The sequence below is a fragment of the Sebastes fasciatus genome, chromosome 9 (assembly GCF_043250625.1).
Source record: "Sebastes fasciatus isolate fSebFas1 chromosome 9, fSebFas1.pri, whole genome shotgun sequence".
In the NCBI taxonomy this organism is placed as follows: domain Eukaryota; kingdom Metazoa; phylum Chordata; class Actinopteri; order Perciformes; family Sebastidae; genus Sebastes; species Sebastes fasciatus.
In genome coordinates this window covers 7,741,631-7,763,734 of record NC_133803.1, presented here as the reverse complement: position 1 = coordinate 7,763,734, position 22,104 = coordinate 7,741,631, and the positions used below count along the sequence as shown (strand labels likewise).

Genomic DNA, 22,104 nt, shown 5'->3' with positions numbered 1-22,104 from the left:
TATGTGTCCGTTTTTATAGATGGCAGCGAGAAGAGCACTTGCAGATATTGTGTGTATTCAATGCGTGTGAGTGTGTGTGCGCTTGTGCTTGTTTGTGAATGCATGCAGCTTGTTTTTGTGTGTGTGTTCTCTGTACTAACGTGGTTAAAGCAGGTGGCAATCAGATTGGGTACGACCTGGGTTGGCAAGTGTTAAGAGCCATTGTGATTACTCCAGTTTCAGTTAATCACATTTCCCTCTGCGTTCTGCTTCACACATTACCTACCTGATGGATTAGGTCTCTAAATTGAATAAAGCTAATGTGATTTTGTTCACCTCCAAAAACTAGTTACCAGAAATGATTTATGATATATCTATACGTTTCATCTATTTTTCACGACATTGTTTTAATTGACCAGGGAGATAAAGCTGAGACTTTGAGCAAAGCTTAGTGTCTATCTCTAAAGTATACAATCTGCTTCGTCACATGTGTGATTAGGCTTTCGTGTGTTTGGTGGTTCCACATGCTCACTGACTCCTCACGTCTGTATTTCAGTCTGTGCTGAAGGTGCTGGAGAGCCCCAACAGCTGGGACGCCTTCAGGAGAGCAGGAGGCTTCACCGGACTGCTGTCTCTGGTGATCGACATGGAAGGAGCTCTGTCCGACCCTCCCCAGGGAGAAGTGTGGAAGTCCCTGGGGCACCAACCGCTGCTGGACCTCCTCCTCCGCACTCTCCACATCCTGGCCTTGGCTGTGCATCTCCACACAGTAAATGCGCACCATTTTGAGACTGGTGGCTTTTATGAAAGGCTGGCAGAGGCTCTACTCCAGCTGGGCTGTTTCCACACAGAAGGCCCTGAGAAAGAGAAGTTCGATGGAGAGGAGGGCTCCGGTCTCAAGACTGCAGAGGACGACCAGTCTCCTGGAAAGAGCTTCCACCAGTTTGTTGAGTTAGCAGAGGCCCCGGAGGCTCCCTCCTCTCCCTCCGTCACACCGCAGCCCAATCTGCCTGTCACTCTTCGGACATGTATAAGGCTGCTCTCCTATCTCGACCAGTTCGCCACAGGGACTTACTCTCCTCTGGAGTTAAACTTGGGACAAGAGCCTGAGGTTGGGTGTGACGAAGATAAAGAGAAACCAAATGGAGCAGCAGGGCATGAAGGAGTGTATTCGAGGTCCCCTCCTGTCCACTTGGGATCAGGCCTGCAATCCGTTGAGGACACACAGGGAAGATCCAGAAACACAGCGCCCAGTATTTCCACAGTCTGCACAGAGTCTCAGTACAGGTGGATATTTCTAACCATTTTGTAGGTGGTGGAAGCCATATTCCTATAAGATGAATTTCCTCTACATTCCTATCTAAATTGTATTCAATGAATGGGATCTATATATGATTTCATAACTCATGTTTTTCTTTGTTTTGTGTTTTTGCTTGGCTTACAGTAGGTTCACCTGCGATCACATTATTCTTCATCCAGGAGCGATCCGAGTTATAATGACTCTCCTTCCATCCATATTTACTCCCAAGGACCCACAGGTACCTTTCTAGACTGAACATGTTATAGTCCCTAATGTTACACAATAGGACCCAGAATATGACAAATTTCTTTCTCTCTTTCCCAGCTCTCTATGGACGTTCAGTTCTCACTGTCGAACCACATCCAGGCCTTGGTTAAATCTGAGCGAAACCGCCAGATAGTGTGCGAGGGGGGGCTGGTCTCCACTCTCCTGGCCTACTGTCAGAGCATGTTGCTGGCTCCAAACCACCCGTTACATCTACCTGTTACTCGTATCTTGGAGAAGCTCTCCTCCCAGGCCGTCACACACTCAGACTTCAGGTAAAACCGTCTCTGAGGTTCAGACACATGCATTTCTTTTTTGTACCAAAGATGGATTTGTTTTTCAATGTTTTTGCTACAATATTCTGTATGGGACATTTATATGGTACTTTTTCCTCCTCAGAAAGTTCCTGTGTTTAGGGGACCCACTCATGTGCTTGGCAGACAAAACGGCCACGCAATTGCAACTAGAACGTCACCCACAAGTCAAAGCTCCTGTTTCAAATGGTACAGATGTGTTGCGTTCTAATAACTTTCTGTTGTTTTATGTCTGCTCTTTACTGATGCATGTTAGATTTAATCTTTTCAAAGTTTAATTTGGTCTTTCAGACACAGACGTGAAGCAGGTCACACATTTGATTTTGTTTGTGTTGTCTAAACCAGGTCACAGCACAGAGACCGATGCCTCATCGGAACCTTCAGTGAAGACGCTGAAGCGGGCCTTCAGCTTGTTAAAGTCTACAACTCGCAGTGAATCCTCTTTTGGTTTGGCAGTCCCTGTGCACCAGATCATCAGTCTGGTGTCCATGACGTCACCGCGCACCTTCAGGCCACACCGAGTCTCCTCCTCACCTGCCTTTGTAGAGTTCGACATGAGCGAGAGTGGATATGGGTGAGTCCTTGTTGTACTGGGTGTCTGTGTAGTCCTGCATTATCAAATAGACTAGATGGAACTTGCTCTACATAAAGTAATCATGTAATGTATGTGCCGCAAAAATGACCTTAGTGAGGTTTGGCTTGTGAGGAAATCACTCTGTAATGTTAAAAAAACATGTAAAAATAAATAATTAAGATTAACAAGGACTTGGAGAGATCCTTCTCAAAATGTATCTGGCATAGTAAAAGACTGAGACAAAGGCTTACTTCTCTGCAGTTGCCTAAAGACAAAGGCGGTCTAGCAGCAGTTCCAATATGCTTTTTTTATAACTGGGCCTGTCACATTTGTACTCTTAGGACTTGGTTACGCTCATTAAATTTGGCTTGAAATAGTGTGGACTCCTGGGCATGCTCTCCAGAATCACTGTGGAGCTCAGTGACGTAGGCCTGAAAAAATGTAAATAACATTAAGAATAACCCATTGATTATCAACTCTATTAAAGTGTGGCAGGAGATCTCTGAATACACGATGACAGATGGGGTCAAATCCATCCAATCAACTTTCACTTGCAACAGGCTTGCAGAAAATCAATATGAAATATTATATAGGCTCCATATAGCCCCTGTTACCCTCCACAAAATATCTCGAACCATCTCTCCCATTTTCCGTAAGTGTAAATCAGACCTTGGGTCTACTTTTTTGGGTGCAATCGGACTGAGCGGTATCTTTAATCCAGTATCCAGGGCTATTCATACTAGGTTTGCCCTCTAAAGGCGTAGCTATTTCCCATAATCACTACAAATGCTGGACAAACTTCCGCTTCTCCTTCCTAAATACATCCTGTTTAAATGGGTTAAAGATACTCCACCCACAGTAACATTCTGGTACAGGGAGATTTTCAGCGATTTGCCTCATGAAAGGATAAGGGCCGTCCTTGGGGATAATGAAGGCTAATTTCACAAGATCTGCATCCCCGTCCTAGATTATTCACCATCGGAGCTCAAACACACTCTGTTGAAAGGCCAATACCATTCAGAATGGAAGTATATCATGCCTAGTGCCACATATAAGATTACTTAATACTTCTTAGATCACCTTTTACCATGAGTCACTGCATAATATACTTGACACCATGAGATACTATCATCTATCTATCATTACTGCCATATTTAACCTTCATTCACTAATTTCTTGACATGTGACGGTTTGCTCTGCAGCTGCCTTTTCCTACCATCTCTGGCAACAGTGAAAGGAGTGACTGCTGATTCAATATCAACAGGTGGAATTGGAGGAGGCAAGTGATGACTCTAAATGTTTAATACTCACATAATGTTTATTAAATCTGAATAAAATGTCTAATCATCTCTCTCATATTTTAGACTGCCGGAGTTTTCCCCCTGTAGCTGGTCTCTCATTTTCCTGCTGGTTCCAGATCAACCGGTTTAGTTCAGCCTGTGATTCCCACCCAATCCGTCTACTGTCAGTGGTTCGCCACATGTCCCGGACTGAACAACAGTACATCTGTCTGTCCATCTCCTTCTCAGCCTATGATGGCTGTCTGGTCATCTCCACAGAGGAGGAAGCATTTACATACCTGGGTATGAGTGCTAAAAGTTCGGTCAATATTTGCCCTCGGTGAACTTTACAAAACACTTATTGATTGACAAAATTGATTGAAGAAAGTAGGAGAATTAGTTTAGCGTTCTAGTTTTCTTTCTAGCTTTCAAAGCTGTCAGCTATTCCTTATCAATTATATTTAAAGTGGGACTAGACAATAGTTACATCATGAGTTTATACTGCAGAGATCGACGGAGTGTCTTTCTCTATGTTTGTTTAACAGATATGATGGAGCCAGAAGTTTGCTCTCCCACTTCCTTGCCTACATCACTGAGGTTCCGCTGCTCCGGCATGTTGGTTCCAGGTCAGTGGCACCATCTGGCTGTGGTCTTGGCCAAAGATGTGAAGAAGAGTTGTGTGGCTTCAGCCTACCTCAACGGCAAGCCAGTGGGGACAGGAAAGGTACGACAAGAGAAGAGAAACTGAGTAACTGATTCTAGATCTAATGTGGCATTTATGTATTCATGGATCATAGCATCTGCATTTTCTCTCAGATGAAGTATATTCAGCCATTCCCTGGTCAGTATGTCTCCATGGACCCCGCAGCTGTGATCGATGTGTATGGACTGATAGGAACGCCACCTCTCTGGAAGGAGCACGCTGCTCTAGTGTGGCGAGTGGGTCCATCTTACCTGTTTGAAGAAGCTTTGAGCCCTGAGGCTGTGGCTGTCATGTACACACAAGGCACCGCCTACCAGGGCAACTTCCTGGCACTGCGCAACCCAGGTGAGTCACAAGATCTTGTGCAAGAATTTCTACAGTATGTCTTTTGTTTACTGGCAGTAAGTCATCCTGGATGAGATCATATTGTTAAGTGCTTGGTTACCTACTGCGCATGTGTTAAGGGTCTTGCTTTCGGTTTTATTGATGTGCTGGCTGTAGCCGCTGTTGTTGATGTCGAGCTCAAGTTTGAGTAAAGTCTGATTATGCAAAGTTGTCGTTGGAGTTATTGAACTAACACGTGATACATGTCAACTCTGTAAATATATTTCGTTGTGATTTATGAGTAAAATATGATCCTAGAATAACACAAGGTTGTTTCTAGATGTGTTAAGAATGTAGTTTTGATTAGTCAATGTTTTGGTTATCTTTTTTGTGTTATTCATTCCACCATGCCATGGCATGCGGTAAATCATGTTGTCATGGTGCTCATTGCGTGCGTGCATGAGTTTCTCTACAGAACAGATGGTTTGCTTTGATATACGGGACCTTATATACTGATGCAGTACAACTATACTTGTGTGTTATGTGAGGACAATGTTGACATAGAAATATTTTGTAATTAATACACCAATTTAATGCAATTGCACAACATGTTTAGATGGTGATGATTTATGGTTATACATTACATTTGACTTTTGTAAGGTAGCTCTGGTTTACCTACCTGTGTTGTCCCTCCTCTCTGTTTATGTTTAGGCCATGATCCAGATGCTGAGTCTGTCCCTCTCAGGCTGGTCCCTGAGGAGAGGATCTCATTTGGCATCAACCCAGCAATTTCTACATTAACAACTGTCGTGCAGATCAGAGAGGATTACAATGAGGTGGACTGCAGACTAATTGCTAAAGAGGTAAGATGAGTCCATCTTGAACCTGTGTGTTTGTTGTTTTGATACAGAGTAGCAATCATTGTGTGTAATTACAGATGGGGATAACATCTCGGGACCACTCAACCCCTGTGTTCCTAGCTCAGAACATCAGCCAGCACCTGAGCGGTACAGCTCGCACCATAGGAGCAGCCCTGATTGGGCATTTTGGTAAATAAATTATTATTTGGAAAAGTTTGTTTGCGCTTTAGTTGATTCTTGCAGGCGCATCTGGTGAGCTCCTGGTCCTCTTCCTTTCTAGGTGTGCGTACGTTCACCCCCAGCAGTGCATCCAATGGTTTCCTGTACGTCGGTGGGCCTGCAGTTGTTCTCAGTCTCGTTGCAATGGCGCCAGATGATAGCTCTCTGTATGCAGCTGTCAAAGTTCTTCTTTCTGTGCTGGAGACCAACTCTGCCATGCAGCAGGAAATGAACCGCATCAACGGATACAAGGTATGTCGGGCCTTGTAAAATCACTGGAGTAGCTAGGCATTATGTAGAAACGGACATCAAAATCTGCTACGTTACTGTTGTGATCTCTCCTTATATATAATTTGCTCTCCTTGTAGCTGCTAGCGTTCCTGCTGAAGATGAAGCGCAGTCTGGTCAGCAACAGAACCTTTCAGTTAGTTCTTTATCTCTCGAAGTCAGTGGAGCCGATCTCTGGGTCGGATTGCCTGCAGAGCACACCTGCTTTCCAGGCCCTGCTGTGTGACCTGGAGGTAAGCATCCAAATGTTATCATAAAAGTGCAGCGGATGTAGAGAATGGATCCTTTTTTTTTTATATCCTCAAAGTATTTATTTATTCATTGTTTTTTTTGTAAGTGCATTTGGAAGTTAATTGCTAACCTTTTGTGGTTCTCTCATATTTTCAGGTGTGGCAGAAGACCTCAGATAATCTGGACCTTTCAGTTCTGAAGCACTTTGTTGAAATCCTGAAATCCTCCAGGTAATATCCACAGCTATCAGCGTGTGACCAGAGAACAGGTTGTACCTTAAATCTAATTCATTATTAAGCCACATGGCCAACAAGTTAGATTACGCAACAAAGAGGGTCTTGTTCAGGATTGACGACAGACTCTATCGGCTGTTCTGTCAACATCTGCAGCAGCCTGTCATCAATATCACGGAAATGTATAACCGGAATAGTCGAGGGAATGTTCAACAGAGGGGAGACGAGAGAAGAGCATGACTGAACGTGTGCATGGATTGCTGGATTAGATTTTCTGTCGGTGGGAACAGATTGTGATTGATATGAATGCTATCCCTGTTTCTCTCTCTGTATCCTCAGCAGTGACAGCAGGAATGCAGCGGTCATGCACAGTATGGGCCTGTTGCCAAAGCTGCTATTCGAGCTTTCTGATGCTGCTGTCACCGTTCAGAAGGTTAAGATCATTTCTTGCGTCATCACATCCCTCCTAAATGCTCCCTTCAACCCTCTGGACATAAGCAGGTACAGTCTGGTAATACATCAGCCACAACAAAGTGCTCCTGTTATACAGTTTTCACTTCGACCAATTCAGTTTTTAGGAATAGCTCTGTATTTAAAATATGTCTTTTTATTTTATCAGGCTTGGGCTCTTCCTGGTCTACACACTCCCTCGTCTAAGTAACATGAATGAAGGCGACGGGATACCTGATGGAGATCTTTCACAGGATATGCCAGGTACACCATATAACACACAACCACATCTTATGCAGTACATTACATGTCTCATGGGTGACACAAGTTGTTACTGGTACTGACCCAGAGTTGTCTTGTCTGTGCTCTAGCTCAGAGCTCTGATCCAGCCAGCCCCATCTGGATACGCAACCAGCTCTTACTCTCTCTTTGCGAAATCCTCAACTCAGACAGCCTTCTCATCAATGAGTGAGTGGCATCTGTTACTACTTAGCCAAACCCAAACTGAAGCAAAAACATATTTCCCAGTATTTCATGTGTGCATTTCATTAACTGGATTAGTCCAACATGTTCTTATTCCCCACTAGTCGACAGAAGGCCTTTTTCGAAGCCCTGGGCAGCGATTGGTTCCTGCTCTTCCTTCAGCCCCACCTTCACTCTTCCACCTTGAAACTGGGTCTCGTCCTGCTCACACACTTTCTGTCGAGTCCCAGCCAGCAGAACTGGTTCAGAGAGGGGGTACTCCCAGCTACACTCATAGAGGGCATGGAGGAACCCTTTGCTGTCTTGGGTAGATAAAGTTTAATACTTTATCACAGTGAAGCAAGGAAATAATTCAATGTTGCCATTTTCCCTGTTTCACTGGAATCATATTGAGGACATGTGTAACTTGATTAAACTAGACAAAGGGGTGTTATATTGTATTTCATTTCTGACAAAATAAGGTATTTTAAAGGGAGCTTTCACAGCCAACAATTAGTCTGTTTTAATCGAACTCTGGTGCGGTTCATTTGTGCAGTTTTCAACGCAGTATTCGTACTCTGGTGCAGACCAAAACAACCAGTCTGAGACCGCTTGCGAGAGGTGGTCTCGGACCGTTTCCAAGTGAACCAAAACGTGGGCTGCCTGTGTGGGCATTTGTTGAGATGAACACAGTTTAACGACAGTTTAACATGAATAGGAAAGGACTGACCTGGACTTCTGCAGAAGTCCGATATTTGCTTGACATCTCGGCCCAAGAGAACATAAAGAATATACTAAATAAAGTCCACGAAATTAGTGATGTTTCTAAAGGGATTTGTGTGCACAGTAGATCAGTGCCGAATCAAAGTGAAAAAACTTCAACAGCAATATTTCAAAGTCTGCGATTCCATGTATAGAAGTGGCAGCTCTTGAGATGAAAAAGCTCCTTCGTACACGCCCTCCCTCAGCAAATTATTATGCTTACTTTATGAACTGTGAACCAGACTAAATAGAAAACGAAATCAATTTTACTTTTAGATTATCAGTTAACATGGTTTTGCATACATAAACCTCATCATGACTTGAATATGAAAATGAATATTCAAATGGGAATTGTAGTTTTATTAAAGTGATACTGATGTTAGATGCATTAAACATCTTAAACTCAGTCATTTAAGATTGAAGAATATTTTGTGTCTTCTATCATTGATTTCTTGCCTTGTCACCAGACAACCTTCGAGCCCATTCTTGGTCTTTTGAGTGCCTCAGCACCACGTGTCCAGGCTTTGATGTTCTCCAGGGGCTGCTGACTAGACACTCTCACCTGCCTCCGGTGGTTGAAGCCCTGGCTGCTCTGCTGCTGGAGAGGAAGGCCAGTCACACTGCAGAGGGAAAGGTGGGTAATCTTTCATCTTGTAAATCATCTTTGTCATCATCCCTATCATCATCATCAATGCTCTTATTATATATAATCCACAGGGGCATTTGGATGATATTCTACAGTCACTGATTGACAGCCAAGCAGACTGTCCTGCTAAGACGCTCGGTATTGAAGCTGCGATGATGCTGCTGGAATTAGTCAAAGTCATCATCACTCGGGTAAGAACGTAATAACCTTACGCCTTCAGTACTTTTCACCACAAATTGATAATGTATAATACCTATTATTATTTTTTACATTTTAACAGCCTGTTCCTCCAACAAAGCGCATGTCAGGCACTGATGCATCATGGGAGTTGCAGCTCCCAGCAAGTGTGATGCAATTCCTTTGTCTTCTCCATAACCTCCGGCCCAGAGACCCTCTGTGGGCATCACCAGAGTTCCTCCACGCACTCGCTGGAGTTGTGTACCCTCTGGACGTTCCAGAGGTTTGTGTTTTACTCTGGATTTATGAAACCAGAACAGTTCTCACATCTCTGGTCTTATTCACTGGTTTGTTCACTTCTTTCAGGGTGCGATTGAGCCTTGCGTAACGAGTGAAGATGAGAACACATCCAAGAGTCATCTAAACAGAAGGAAGCCGGTGTGCGACTTCATCCGTATTCTGCTAATGGACAGTCTTCTTAATGTGTCTGCCAACACCAACACACATCCCCTCATTCTGCTGCTGGAGGTGAATGCACACACACATAAATACAAACAATAATTGTATTCTGTTAGTTCACAGATCACACTCAAATATTTCCATACATGCAACACACATTATTACCAAAATGCCTTCTCCACTAAAAAAAAAAGCTTTTTCAATTTAGTATATAACTGTAAAACTCTCATTTCTCCAGAAGGTGCCACTCTTTGCTCAGCTACTAAATAAGGCAGAGCCGAGGCACTGTTGATAAAATCCTTCACCACTAGGAGGGAGAGGGCACCAGTAGGCCTATAGAACTATAGATTTTATGTAGAGGTGTGACACAAGTTTAACCTGCATGCATGCACACACAACACCTACACCTACACCTGAGACAACATTAGACAAGATGTCAATCAAGCATAATAGAAGTAAGAGCTGTCACATATCAAAATGTCCATCTATTTTTTTTCAGTCATTTTTTTTAACTAATAAAATGCTTAAATGTCATAGTTTTCCCCTGATGGTGCATCGCTGGAACAGAGTCAGAGTTTCCAGACTGAGCTGCTGGAGTTGACCATGGACATCATCCACATGCTGAGCCATGAGGAAGAAAACAACACTCATCTCAACTCACAAGGTAGAATTACAACGTGTCATTTGCTCATAGCAAAAACTGACCTGACCATGTCCATGCAACAACAACAAAAAAAAACTCATCTGCATGGGCTGCTTTTTATTTTATCTGTCAGACTGCAATAGTCAGACGCCTGAAGGACAGATGGGCACGTTGATGGAGAATGTGGTGCTCTTCAGCAAGATGCTGCAGCAGAAACTCTACAGCGGAACATTCCTGGGAGACTGCGAGAGTTTGATCGACTTCCTCGCAGATCAGATTGTGGTGGTGAGACAAAGACATTTAGACACACGTACATATAGTTTATACGCACCTCATATAGATACTTAATATGGAAAAAAAAATGTTCACCATAAATCTGACATTTGTAATTCTGTAGCCACAAGTTCACATCAAGTCTTTCAATATTAGCGGGGCTTATAGAAGTCAGGGTTAAGGCTTTTCTTTGGAACAGGGTGACAGATTTAGAGGGGAAATTTGCAATTTAGCTGTCCTTTTTTTTGTTGTGGGAGTTATTTTGTATTTTTCTTAAATTGTGATGAAGTGTTTTTTGGATTTCAGATTGTTTTTGTTTAGTTTTTATGTTGAATATCTTGTACTTGTACGTGTTTTCTTTGTCTTCTAACATCTTGGGACCATGTTGGAAATAAGTGTTTTCACTGTAACATGTTCGTTTTTCTTTTGGGTTTCTCTGTCTGATTGATTTTATTTATTTATAATCAATCAATAAACATGCTAACTTCTGTCAATCTGCAAGTTAAAAGTAATCTGTTAATTGTCAATGTGGAAAGCAATCCGAACACATGATTTAGAAAATCTGTCCACAGGTCACAAATATTTATTTCCAGCTTTATACTAACTGATAACAGACACACTGCTGTATACTTCTAGGCTCTGGAGAAAGGCAGTACTCAGAAGGAGAAGACTGTGTCGGCCCTCTACTCTTGCACCAATAAAGTCCTGCTTCATCTCTTGTCTCAACCGCGACGTTCCCGAGAAGAAAAGGACGGGGTCATCAGGGCATTACAGACCTTCATTGAACGCTGGGATGTTTGCATGGCGACGTACAATGCAAATGTGAACTTCATTACGTGCCTTCTTCATTGTCTGTTACTGATACGATCTGGCAGGTGAACTAAAACATAACATACATTCAGAAACACACAAACATGTAGGATTCACTGGTGATTCAAACATTCACACTTTTCTTTTCTTTTTGTAGCTACCCCGAAGGTTTTGGATGTGTGGCTCAAAAAGTGTGTAACAGGAAAGCTTTGCCCCGTCTGTTTGCTACCAGAACCAGACCTTCTGCACGCCTCAGCAACGGAGCAGACATTACCACAGGTATGAAGGCCAGTATGTGAAGGTTTATTTACATTCTTCACTTTAGCCTGACATTTTTGTAGATTTGAAAAAGTCCGTGGAGGTTTACTGGGTCACTAGAGAGTTAATAAATAATGTGTGTGTGTGTGTGTGTGTGTGTGTGTGTGTTCCAGATGACGGAGAACTAGTGTCCTTAGCAAAGACCTGCTGGTCAAAGGTCATGGCGGAGAGGCAGCACACGCTTGAAGAAGCCTCCAAGATGGAGGTCTCAGCGAGCCACACGGCAGAGACGGGTCCTGTCAGCATGACTGACATCAGCCCTCTGTGGGAGGAGATGGCACACAAAGCCTGGCTGCTGCACACAGGTTAGCTCTCACTATACTAATAACTGCAGACGTCTTAAATGTTAGCTCCTGAAAAAACATCCAAATTTTGTTTGCCTTCTCAGAGTCTCAGAAGAAGAAGGTGGCCATCATCTCTCAGAACACGTTTGATATGATCAGCAGCGCCGTTCGCTCAGCTTTGGGCAGTAAGGGCAAAGAGTCCGTAACAGTCGAGGTAAATACACACCAACGTTCCCTCAGTGTTTGGTCCTTTGGCACGGCACAGGATAGAGAGAGATTACATGCTTGTGACTGTTGTCCCCTTTGAGGAGTGTGAGGTCGTTACCTTTTCCCAGGTGCCCCAGCATCCCAGAGCGCCGTGCCCAAACACTCATCCCAAAGTCACTGCTGTGTTTGTGCTGTGGGCCGTCCAGCCCTGTGGGGGTGTTTGATTATTTCTTTAAATGGATTTGGATTATCACAGCTGATTGCCCCTGAGTGGGCATAGTAATTGATATCTGTTAGGCCTATCCATGGGAACACTCGCTACAACACACTGTTGGCTGCTGAAGGTTAAAGACGCGCTTATTGTTGTTTTTTCCCCCAAAACACGTGGCCCACATCATTAGTTCCCCCACAACGCTTAAGACGTCGAGCCATCTGGAGCAGGGAGCGGGGACATATTACTCAGGCACACAGGCATGAAATTACCGCGTCTGTGTGTCTGTCTCACCCCCACAAAGCGTGTGTGTTCTTGTTTGTGCGCTTCTCTCGCCGACAGAAATCGGGTTGGCAATTATAGTGGTACCAATCTGATGAAAACATTATTCATTTGATGTTATTCTTTATCATATCAGTTTTTGACAGGCTATCAGAGAGGGTGATGAATTGTTTTTCCGTCTGAGAGGCAGGGAAGAAGAGGGAGGGATGTTTGCCTTCACCCTCTTTGCCGTGTGTTGCACCACTTCGCTCCGAGTCGGTTGCAGCGTTAAAAAAATGATATTGAAATCATCAGTAGTGGTCAGCCAGTCTGTTAATTTTCAATTCGTCTTCATGAAGAAACAAGTGCGTCATTAATTAATTTCTGGATCATCAACTTATGACCTTTAGTTGACGAGTCATGAGCTTATGGGGAGTCTCTTCTCAGTCACTGGATCCATAGTGATGTATTTCTACAGAGCACTGAGCAGTTCCCAAGTCTCAGATATCTACTTTTATTAAACAGAAAGAAGAGTGTTAAAGCCGACTGTAGGTAATGAATGAGAATACAGAGACTGATAGACAGACTGTGTCCTAAGTCAAGCTTCAGTGCAATTCTTCTAGAGATTTATTTCATCAGCGAATGCAGTTTCCGTAATCATATCTGTGTCCTCATATTAGAAAGATAATTAACAGCACTAATGATCACGTTAAGTTCATTACACATTCACTGCCAGCCCAGAATGAAGTTGACATTATGTTGCCTTATCATCAAAGGTGGCGTATTGTTGGGAAGTCATTAAAATGGAAATGAGTGTGATGTTCTGATGTTAATTGCAGAGGGAAGAGATGAGTTATGTATTTAATGCAGCATTTAAAAAGCCAATGAGGTTCCTATCTGCTAAATAGGGTAATTAATGCTATATATTACTTATGTTTGTCCAAATGAAGGAATGAAATTAGGAGATGATGACTTGCTGTTTATCTGTCGCAACACGGCTCTAGTTCGCAAACTTCATTATTACACTCTTTTTTTGTGTCTGTAATATTTCTATAATCTCCCCTCAAATTACTCCTTTTATTTCTTTCTCTGCACAACTTCTCATTTGGATAGGCAGTCAGTCATTTAGAGAAACAGTTTTCATTTCCAGAGGGCTTGTCAAAGTTTGTTGTCAACTTTTACGCATGGGTTTATTCTGAAATGATGTCGGAATTTTTTGCATCTCTTGTATTACAGACGTAGTTGTTTTTTTGTTTTTTTTATTGTACTTGAAATCAATTATTGCATTAATGGGGTTATTCCGCAAAATGCAGAATTAGCATCTGTAAATAAGACTAGATATAAAGAGTTACTGCATGTTCATTCAGTCAATTAAATGGCTTTCCTGGGTCAGCTGTGAGGATGGACACATGTTGTTTCACTAGTCTCTCAGCGAGCACTGCTGTGATGATGGGCTTAATGAAGCAGTTAACAGTCAGAATATGATCCCAGTGTGTCTGCTGAACATGAGCATCCTGCAGTGTCAACACGGCTCTGTTTTGGGTTTTTCTATTTTTTCTTTTCTTTGCTCTTTTAATCGACACACAGTAAAGGCGCACACACACACACACACTTGCCTTGCCCTTGACTGTGGCGTGGCTCAGTGATATTAATGTTTATGTTAATTAGATCACACCAACAAATGATTACATTTCCAGACAGGGTTATTGTAAGACTGTAGCCACTAGCTTATTTTGCCCAGTGAATGCAATTTAGAACAGATGTAATTGTATGAATGCATTGTAATTGCATAAGGAAACAACAATACCATTATGAATATACAATCTCTGTGAACATGATGTGTGTTATGTGTTTACAATATGAGCTAGAGGAAGAGCGATCGCGCTGCCCGCTCTTTTCATTTGCACCCATCAGGTTCCTCTCCCCCTTTCTTTGCAGGAGTTCCTGGCCTACATGGAGTCACATCGACAGAGAGGCCACGGCATGTTTGACAATATGAGGACAAACCACTTGCAGGTTTGACAGAAATGTGACCATGAATGTGCTGAAATGAATGTAATTAAAAAGCCTAAATTGGATCTGTAATAATGTTTATCTCTTGTCTCATCTAATTCCCTCTATCCGTCCCAGTTAAGAGCCAGTGAGTGGGAGCGAGTCAGCTCCAAGTGGCTGCATGTGGAGGCCGAACTGCTGAGGGAGAGAGCTGTGTTCGGCCCCGGCCCAGGGGTGCTGCTGAGCCGAGACTGGGTGCAAAATGCTGCTGAAGGACCCAACCGGACCAGATCACGCATCCGCAGAAAAGCTCTGAGACGATCCAAACGGGTATAGCCTCTCAGTTTAGAGCAAGCAGTGTTGTAGTCAAAACCACGTAAACCAAGGCAGGGCGCGACTGAGTCAAGACCAGACGAGTCCGAGTCCCACACGATAAAATGTGAAACATGCAAACCAGAGGCACTCCTCAAATTGATCTGAAAGATCTGCATTCCCATAAAATCACCCACAGAAAACAAATCAAGATTCCTCTTCATTCACCTCTTTTATTACCATACATACTGTATATGTGTATTTGTGTAAGTGCAACATGAGAAATGTCTTGATAAAATAATCCAACGGCATTGCAGAGGTGAATTTTATGTGTGGGAATTTTCCTTGTTTTCTATGAGCAATCACATTAATGATGTTGACAAATAAATCAGACAATGCACAGGCAATTTAGTGATATCCCCGCAGTTGTGGTCTTGACCGGTCTTGAAATAAAATCCTGAGTCCTCTTTGTCTGAGACCGAGACAGGAGACCAAGACCGATCTCGAGTACTACAACACTGAGAGCGGGATCTGTGGAGCAGGCAACCTTTAACAGTGCCATATGTTGTTACAACAGGTGCTAGGAACACTGTGTCTGGGTTTAAGGACTGGCATTTCTGGGGAGAACAAAAATGGACCAGAAGGTGACACGGGTAAAGAAAAGTGTTTCCTATTGTTGTTTTTTTTTATTTACTTTTACCAGAATGTGGATGTTGGATGTGAGCTCAGTGGGGACAAATGTTTCCTCTGTCACAGAGCCCAAGATCCTGTGTGAAGTTGGAGCGGAGGTTAAAGAGGATGAAGAGGAGGGAGGACAGGACTTTGACCGTCTGACCTTCTTCCCTGTTCTGAACGAGGCACCTGCTGTCGCACCCGACCCCTCCACCATCGAACCCTGCTCCCACACACAAGACTGCCCCGACATACGCGTCATCCTGCAGGAGCTGCGCCCCGGAGAGGAGGTACTGTAGCACAGGAGGAGGGTGTGTCGGTATGCCGGGTTTAAAAACAACATGCCTCCTTCCCACCCTGTTAATATTCACAATCATAATTATCTGATGTAGACTAAGGGATTCCAATAGCCCAGCGCTGCTATCAGAATTTCATCTTTCCTCATTAGTGTAATGTTTTAATGTCGAGGCCCAGCTCAGCTCTTCTCATTCTTCCAGCGAGTTAGAAACCAAGGCACATGTTGACGGGGACTCTCATCACTCCGGCAACCAGCCGCGGCTTTTAATGTTTCTGACAGAAGTATTAATAAAAACAGTAGGAGGTGATGCAAGCTGTCTTTCATCCGCTTAGTAAGTGTGTGATGTGTGCAAGTGTGTCCTGTTGTCTTGCAGTGGTTCAGTGTGTGAGTCCTGCTGAGCTTCCTGTCAAATGAACACAGTCATTAGCTCTGAAAAATGCGCACACACACACACACATGGACTCACGCACACACATAGTAACACACAAAGGGAGACCCACTCATAATTAGCTTGCCAGCGCCAATAGTGTGATTATGACAGTAATGTGTGTGGGGAGAAATCAATGGTCTGACATTAGGCTCTCAGTCAATAAAAGTCCTCCTTTTCTCTTCTTCTTCCCATCATCAGCTAAATCACCCACAGACTGATAACGCATATCTGTCCAGAGCCCAGTAAGGAGATAAGGAAACAAGTTTATTGTTACGTATTTAATCTTTGATAACACTAAATGTAACTAGTTTTCTGAAATCTAGTCATTGTTATGGACAGAAGTCCTGATGCCAGTTTGTATTCACTGATGAATACCGCCATACAATCTGACCATGATATAGCTCAATGCAAGATTCCTGTGCCATGTAGCTGAGACCTTGACTCTTCTTAAACGCTTTCACGTGACAAGTGATATTATCCATCATAGCTTGTCTCCATGCGTGCATTCAGACAAGAGGTTCTGATCACTTAGCGGGTTTCCTATTGTGTGTTTGGCAGTGATTAATTCTCCTAATAATGGCCAGGCAGTGCCTCCTCCTCCTCCACCAAGTGTGTGACTCTGTGTCTGGGGGTAGGGAGTCTGATTTGATTAGTATAAATTGTGAGGGGCCTGCGGGTATGTTGGGGGGCCCCATATGGTTTTTGGGCGCTGCGTCCCAGAGGGCCCGCAGAGGGGCCAACACAGGGAGACAGCCAGGTGCACACACTCACTGTGAAATGAGGGGAGACAATAGAATTAGCCACACATTATCACAATGCAGTTAGCATTAGCTACAGCCAGCGCTGAAAGCAGCATGTGGGTCCACTTTGGCGCTGGATGAAACGCACAGTCACACTGCTCCCCATCAATCAGCTCTGATAATGAAGTGTTCAACTGTGTCTTTTTAATAATGATTAGAATATGTGATTAAAATGATCAATCAAGTAAAGCCTGAAGTGCCTGCGTTGCTGCCATGTCATGTCCCGGGAGAGAGGTGTGCTGATGTGTATTGTGCCTCTCACACGGGGGCTTAATGCATCTCTCTGTCTCTCTCTCTCCTGTCTCTCTGTAGGTAAAGGGTAAGATGTGTGTAGTGACGGTGAGCGGCCTCAGAGTGATCGAGGGAGTGCTGCTGTTCGGGAAGGAGAGCCTGCTCTTGTGTGAGGGATTCACTCTTAGTCCTGCTGGAGACGTTTGTTGCAGGAAACACCTCCCCAGCAGGTACAGCTGTGTGCGCAGTTACAGCAAAACATATAATGAGCATACATTAGCTCGTCTCAATCAGTCATCTATCGTCCTCTGTGTCCCTTTTCTTTCTTTGCCAGTGTGAGGGATTCCTTTATTTCCACCATGCTGAGTAAAGAGCCACCACCAGCCCGCTGCAGACGCTGGCTCTATGAGGATATCAAGGATGCCCGCTTCATGCGTTTCCTTTTAGAGGTCAGACATCCTAATCCCGATATAAAATTTACTTATTTTGAGATTGTGTTTATACAGGATTTAGTTGGAATACTGTACATTCACAACAATCTTAGATGTAAAAGTTTGTCTCTGAGCACTCATAGAAATGAGATTTGTTGTACATTTCACTTGCTCCTGCAGTTGTTTTCCATTTGTTGTCTCTGCGTGTGGGTCAGTCAAGATGCATGTTAAATTATTGAGGTTTAAAAGGGATAGATAAAAGTATCTACTTGGCACAAATGTCACTGAGTCTGAGTTACAAAAGAGCCACTGTGCCTCTCTGTTGCTATCAGGACAATGCTATCGAGGTCTTCATGAAAAATGGACTTTCAGCCTTCCTGGTATTCCTGAATAAAGACCATGTCTGTGCATATAAAAGGTACCACATTTATATGGACTGGAAGTTAAAAAAATATATTTTTATTTTCAGCTTTATGACTCTGATCCTCATTCTTTCCTCTCTCTCTCTCTCTCCCTGCAGGTTGTGCACCGTAGTGTCAGCATTAAAAGGCAGAGGAGTTGCTGAAGTCATTGCTAATGCCAGGTAAGTGTCCACAGTTTTATTATTGACTTTAAAACATGACGATTACTGCATGTTTGAGGCAGATACAAGTATCAATAAGTAGTTTGAACATCTGGTAATGGTGATGATTTATCAGCCGATATTCCTTTTTTTAATTTTAACATAAACACAGGTATTTGGTCATAAACCATTGAGATGTTCCAACATTGTCATCCCTAGAAAGCATCCACCATTCAAAGGCTCAAAGATGCAACACTGGTTGTTACAGCTGAAACTGCAGTGTAACAGGTTCAATGAGTTGGACAGCAATATTTCAAGATAGTTGCATGTAATCAATCTTTTTATTTCAAAACATTGTTAAGATGTTTGGTCATTTGATTGACTTGTGTTCCACCCCTCTATTCTCCACACATCTTGATTGACTCTAGCCACTGAGTTTTGCACCATCAGTCCTGGATAAGTCCTTATCCTTTTCTCCTTAAGCACGTGTTCTCCTTTACATCTCTTAAGGCATGTCCTACACAGGCTGCTCTCATGGACTAGATACTCATCTTCCTTTGGCTCTGATATTTCCTGATCATTCGATAGAGGATTTTGCTTCATGTTCACCTTCGTGAGGTTGCATAGGCCTTTCACAAACTCTGGTAGACTGATGAAGAGGTTATCAAACAGACCTATCTCTTGGAGACTATCTAGAGCCTCCATAGTGGGAGGCAGGGTGTCCAACTTGTTCATTCCCAGATTGAGACTCCTCAGGCTGGTGAGAAGACCCAATGTGGAGGGTAAACCGTCAGAGATTAGGCAGTTGTTGGCGAGGTTGAGGTGGGTCAGACCCACCAGGTTGCCGATGGACTCCGGCACCGACTCCAGCTTGTTGGTGTGTAGATCCAGCCATCTCAGTGACGAGAAGTTCCCGATTTTATCTGGGAGTTTCTGTATCAGGTTGCGGCTGAGGTCCAACTCGTCCACATTTTTCAGTTTTAGGAGACACTTTGGGAAGATGGTTATGCCCATGTTGCTAAGGGTGAGTCTGCGCCGTCCATCCGGGGTCATCCGTATTGCCTTTTTGGCAGCCTTGAGGGTCACCGTTGTCCCTTTTGCTCCCTTCCTTTTAGGCATGGTACTGCAACGCACACAGAGAGAATTACTGAACAGGACAATTTTAAAATGTCAGCTCAGCCTCACTTTTGCCCCCAAGAGGCTGATTTCCAATAATCCATCTAATCTACACCACCACATAGTACTATAGCAAATAAATGTGTTGTGTGTATGTTTACGTGGAAGTATGTGTGTGTGTAAGGCTGATGTGATTTATTCAGATACAAGGGCTTATGTATGGCCCGGGGCAGTAGGGAAAGCATGCTCTCTGAGGTATGAGAGCCTGAGCCGTGTGTGTGTGTGTCTCTGTGAGTGTGCGCGCGTGTGTGTGTGTGTCTGCAGTGTTATGTCTGCACTAGTGCGTGCTCACCTAGTGTTGCCCATGGGGGTATTTAAGAGCACGACTCTCTAATTAAGGCTAATGCAGGGGAACAATAGGAGAGAGGCGACACTGGGTAATACAGCAAAAACAAATGAGTGCTGATGCTCCCTCACCATTCAACTGATTGAGCTGTTTGGCTCTTTTCAGGCAAGGAAGGTGTGTGTGTGTGTGTGTGTGTGTGTGTGTGTGACATCCACATGCAAGTGTATTGACAGACATGGATGTACTGTACCACAGTACATGTGCGCGTGCACAAAGAGTCAAATCAGGACTTTGATAAATGATAGTTGGGGAGTGTTGGGAGTGTGATGAGGGCTTCGCTCTTCTCCCCTCCCTGTCTAAAAGAGCAAGGTGTGTGTCTGTTTGTGTCTGTGTTACACCCCAAGGCCCTCTCTCGCCTCATTCATCATCCTCAGGATGAGAGAGGTTATCCACTGGTGCTTGTTCCCATTATAACCTCCTATAGAAAACTATTGCATGAAATTATTGCCTGCAATTAGATAACACATACTGGGCCAAATGCAATGATTGATTTAGTGTAGTTTTACAAAATAATTTGGTCAGGAGTTATTGGACGAGGGGAGGAGTTATTGGATACACTTCAAGTAGCCCCTCGCTGTCTAAACCCATTTACTGTTTGCATCCTCATTTATTTTTTCAGTTGTTATCCAACTGTGTTTTTGTTTAAAACAACTATCTACATTTAAAACATAAATGAAGATATGTACTCACCATATGTTATCTTTTTGTTTTCTTAATCGAGGGATGAGATTGTCTTCAGTTTTAGAGACACACCGACAGCTTTAGCTCCTGTGAACCGGCCTGAAGCTCGAAGCCTCTCACCCTTGTACCGAATAAAACCTGAAGTCGTAATGTCACAGCACAGCAACAAAACATAAAACACCCTAAAAGTACATTTCTGATTTGGTCAGCATATAGAAGTTGTGTTAATAATACTTGATAATCTATTAGGCGGCGAAGTCAGGAGGAAAGATCAGGGATGCACCATTTCCTGAGCCTCCCTACACCAAACAGGGGAAGTCAAGGTTCTTCTTGTTTAATATCGTTACTTAGCAACTGGGGTGCTTGGCGCCAGGACTTTATTGCCATGTTACTGGCCACAGAGGGAAAAGAGATTTCAGGAGCAGTTGAATGCTTTACTAATTTAGATTAAACAAGTTTAGATAGGTGACACATGAGAGAAATACGTAATGAAACATTGTCATTTATCTAGCATAGATGTTTTGTTAAGCCAAACACACATTCTGGTGGATAAATTGGAAACAAGGTATTTTGATTGAGCAGTTTTTGTACTCAGCAGTTTAACGAGAAGTCTGTGCCTCTATTTGAGTGAATGCCTATTAAAGGATCACCTTACAACGTTCTCCGAACAAACACCTAACCCTACTAAATGAAAAAACAGCTGGAGAAGAGACTGTTTGTCTTAGCTAAACTTGTCTAAGCAGGAAGTCTGATTTTTTTCTTGTAAATCAGTGAACTGCTCTGTGTTGTTCCTTGTTTAACCTGTAATCATTATCCTTCTGCGTGCCATTTAAAAAACTCACTGCACAAGTAAAATATTACTTCCTCTTTCAAATAGCTCACTTTGCTGATGGAGGTTATTCAGACAAGTTACAGTGTAACTTAAAGTCATATTTCCTCACAGCCTACAGAGGGCAACATGTGCTACATCCTTCACATCTCTATTCACTGTTTATGCTACAAAGTGTAGCTCATCCCAGTCGCTGAACTGTTCCTACAGCTGTGTACACATGATTTCAGTTTCCCTCGCTCACCTCCACTCCGCTGCTTCACAACTCTTTTTCAACATGTGTTGCTAGGCAACAGAGCTAGCAAAAAACTTTGTGTAGGTAGGCACTGCTCAGTGATCAGCCTCTGATGCTAATTCAACGTATTCTTTTTATTTTTATTGTGCTTTAGGAAGACTCCTGTGGTTGAAAAGGCAGCCCTCGTTAAATGGCAGGTAATGCAATAAATCAACAAACAGCCCTTTTGTCAGAATTGTTTACAGATTAACTTCTTACTCCGTTGACATCAGTAGAGACTCCCACAATGTTGAACAGATAGGACAATAACAGTAGCCCAGCGCAGGTACGCTTGTTTATAACCAGTGGTGTAATGTAACTAAGTACATTTACTCAAGCACTGTACTTAAGTACACATTTTAAGTAGGCTACTTGTGATACTCATGCCACTTTCTACTTCTACTCCTTTACAATTCAGAGGGAAATATTGTACGTTTTGCTCCACTACATTTTTCTGACAGCTTTTGTTACTCTACAAATTAAGATGTTTGCATAGAAAACATACAAAGAGCTTAAAAAATATTATGGTTTTTTTTAT

At 43.1% G+C, this 22,104-nt stretch overlaps 2 protein-coding genes across 5 annotated transcripts in view; one reads left to right on the top strand and one right to left on the bottom strand.

The window, feature by feature from the left end:
* The window catches only part of wdfy4 (WDFY family member 4), a 46,231-nt gene that overhangs the window by 13,260 nt on the left and 10,867 nt on the right, over positions 1 to 22,104 (top strand). For 2 of the 4 annotated variants that reach the window (XM_074645710.1, XM_074645709.1), the window contains 37 exons: positions 536 to 1,266; positions 1,424 to 1,517; positions 1,604 to 1,818; positions 1,943 to 2,046; positions 2,203 to 2,431; positions 3,634 to 3,710; positions 3,796 to 4,014; positions 4,257 to 4,435; positions 4,528 to 4,759; positions 5,450 to 5,601; positions 5,676 to 5,787; positions 5,879 to 6,069; positions 6,186 to 6,338; positions 6,493 to 6,566; positions 6,909 to 7,070; positions 7,189 to 7,283; positions 7,391 to 7,487; positions 7,607 to 7,809; positions 8,711 to 8,877; positions 8,961 to 9,080; positions 9,170 to 9,349; positions 9,433 to 9,594; positions 10,063 to 10,189; positions 10,302 to 10,453; positions 11,078 to 11,316; positions 11,409 to 11,530; positions 11,683 to 11,874; positions 11,958 to 12,067; positions 14,471 to 14,548; positions 14,663 to 14,854; positions 15,414 to 15,489; positions 15,593 to 15,798; positions 17,349 to 17,497; positions 17,602 to 17,716; positions 18,031 to 18,116; positions 18,219 to 18,281; positions 21,682 to 21,724. In XM_074645710.1, coding sequence (XP_074501811.1) covers positions 536 to 1,266; positions 1,424 to 1,517; positions 1,604 to 1,818; positions 1,943 to 2,046; positions 2,203 to 2,431; positions 3,634 to 3,710; positions 3,796 to 4,014; positions 4,257 to 4,435; positions 4,528 to 4,759; positions 5,450 to 5,601; positions 5,676 to 5,787; positions 5,879 to 6,069; positions 6,186 to 6,338; positions 6,493 to 6,566; positions 6,909 to 7,070; positions 7,189 to 7,283; positions 7,391 to 7,487; positions 7,607 to 7,809; positions 8,711 to 8,877; positions 8,961 to 9,080; positions 9,170 to 9,349; positions 9,433 to 9,594; positions 10,063 to 10,189; positions 10,302 to 10,453; positions 11,078 to 11,316; positions 11,409 to 11,530; positions 11,683 to 11,874; positions 11,958 to 12,067; positions 14,471 to 14,548; positions 14,663 to 14,854; positions 15,414 to 15,489; positions 15,593 to 15,798; positions 17,349 to 17,497; positions 17,602 to 17,716; positions 18,031 to 18,116; positions 18,219 to 18,281; positions 21,682 to 21,724 — 5,898 coding nt within the window. The remainder of the gene's footprint in view (positions 1 to 535; positions 1,267 to 1,423; positions 1,518 to 1,603; positions 1,819 to 1,942; positions 2,047 to 2,202; positions 2,432 to 3,633; positions 3,711 to 3,795; positions 4,015 to 4,256; positions 4,436 to 4,527; positions 4,760 to 5,449; positions 5,602 to 5,675; positions 5,788 to 5,878; positions 6,070 to 6,185; positions 6,339 to 6,492; positions 6,567 to 6,908; positions 7,071 to 7,188; positions 7,284 to 7,390; positions 7,488 to 7,606; positions 7,810 to 8,710; positions 8,878 to 8,960; positions 9,081 to 9,169; positions 9,350 to 9,432; positions 9,595 to 10,062; positions 10,190 to 10,301; positions 10,454 to 11,077; positions 11,317 to 11,408; positions 11,531 to 11,682; positions 11,875 to 11,957; positions 12,068 to 14,470; positions 14,549 to 14,662; positions 14,855 to 15,413; positions 15,490 to 15,592; positions 15,799 to 17,348; positions 17,498 to 17,601; positions 17,717 to 18,030; positions 18,117 to 18,218; positions 18,282 to 21,681; positions 21,725 to 22,104) is intronic. The other 2 variants (XM_074645712.1, XM_074645711.1) reach the window with 2 other exon arrangements.
* lrrc18a (leucine rich repeat containing 18a) lies at positions 18,580 to 20,837 on the bottom strand. Its single transcript, XM_074645714.1, has 3 exons — positions 20,698 to 20,837; positions 20,473 to 20,601; positions 18,580 to 19,383 (listed from the first exon to the last, which is right to left on the bottom strand). Exon 3 carries the CDS (start codon positions 19,377 to 19,379, stop codon positions 18,618 to 18,620), a length of 762 nt encoding a protein of 253 aa, XP_074501815.1. The 5' UTR covers positions 19,380 to 19,383; positions 20,473 to 20,601; positions 20,698 to 20,837; the 3' UTR covers positions 18,580 to 18,617.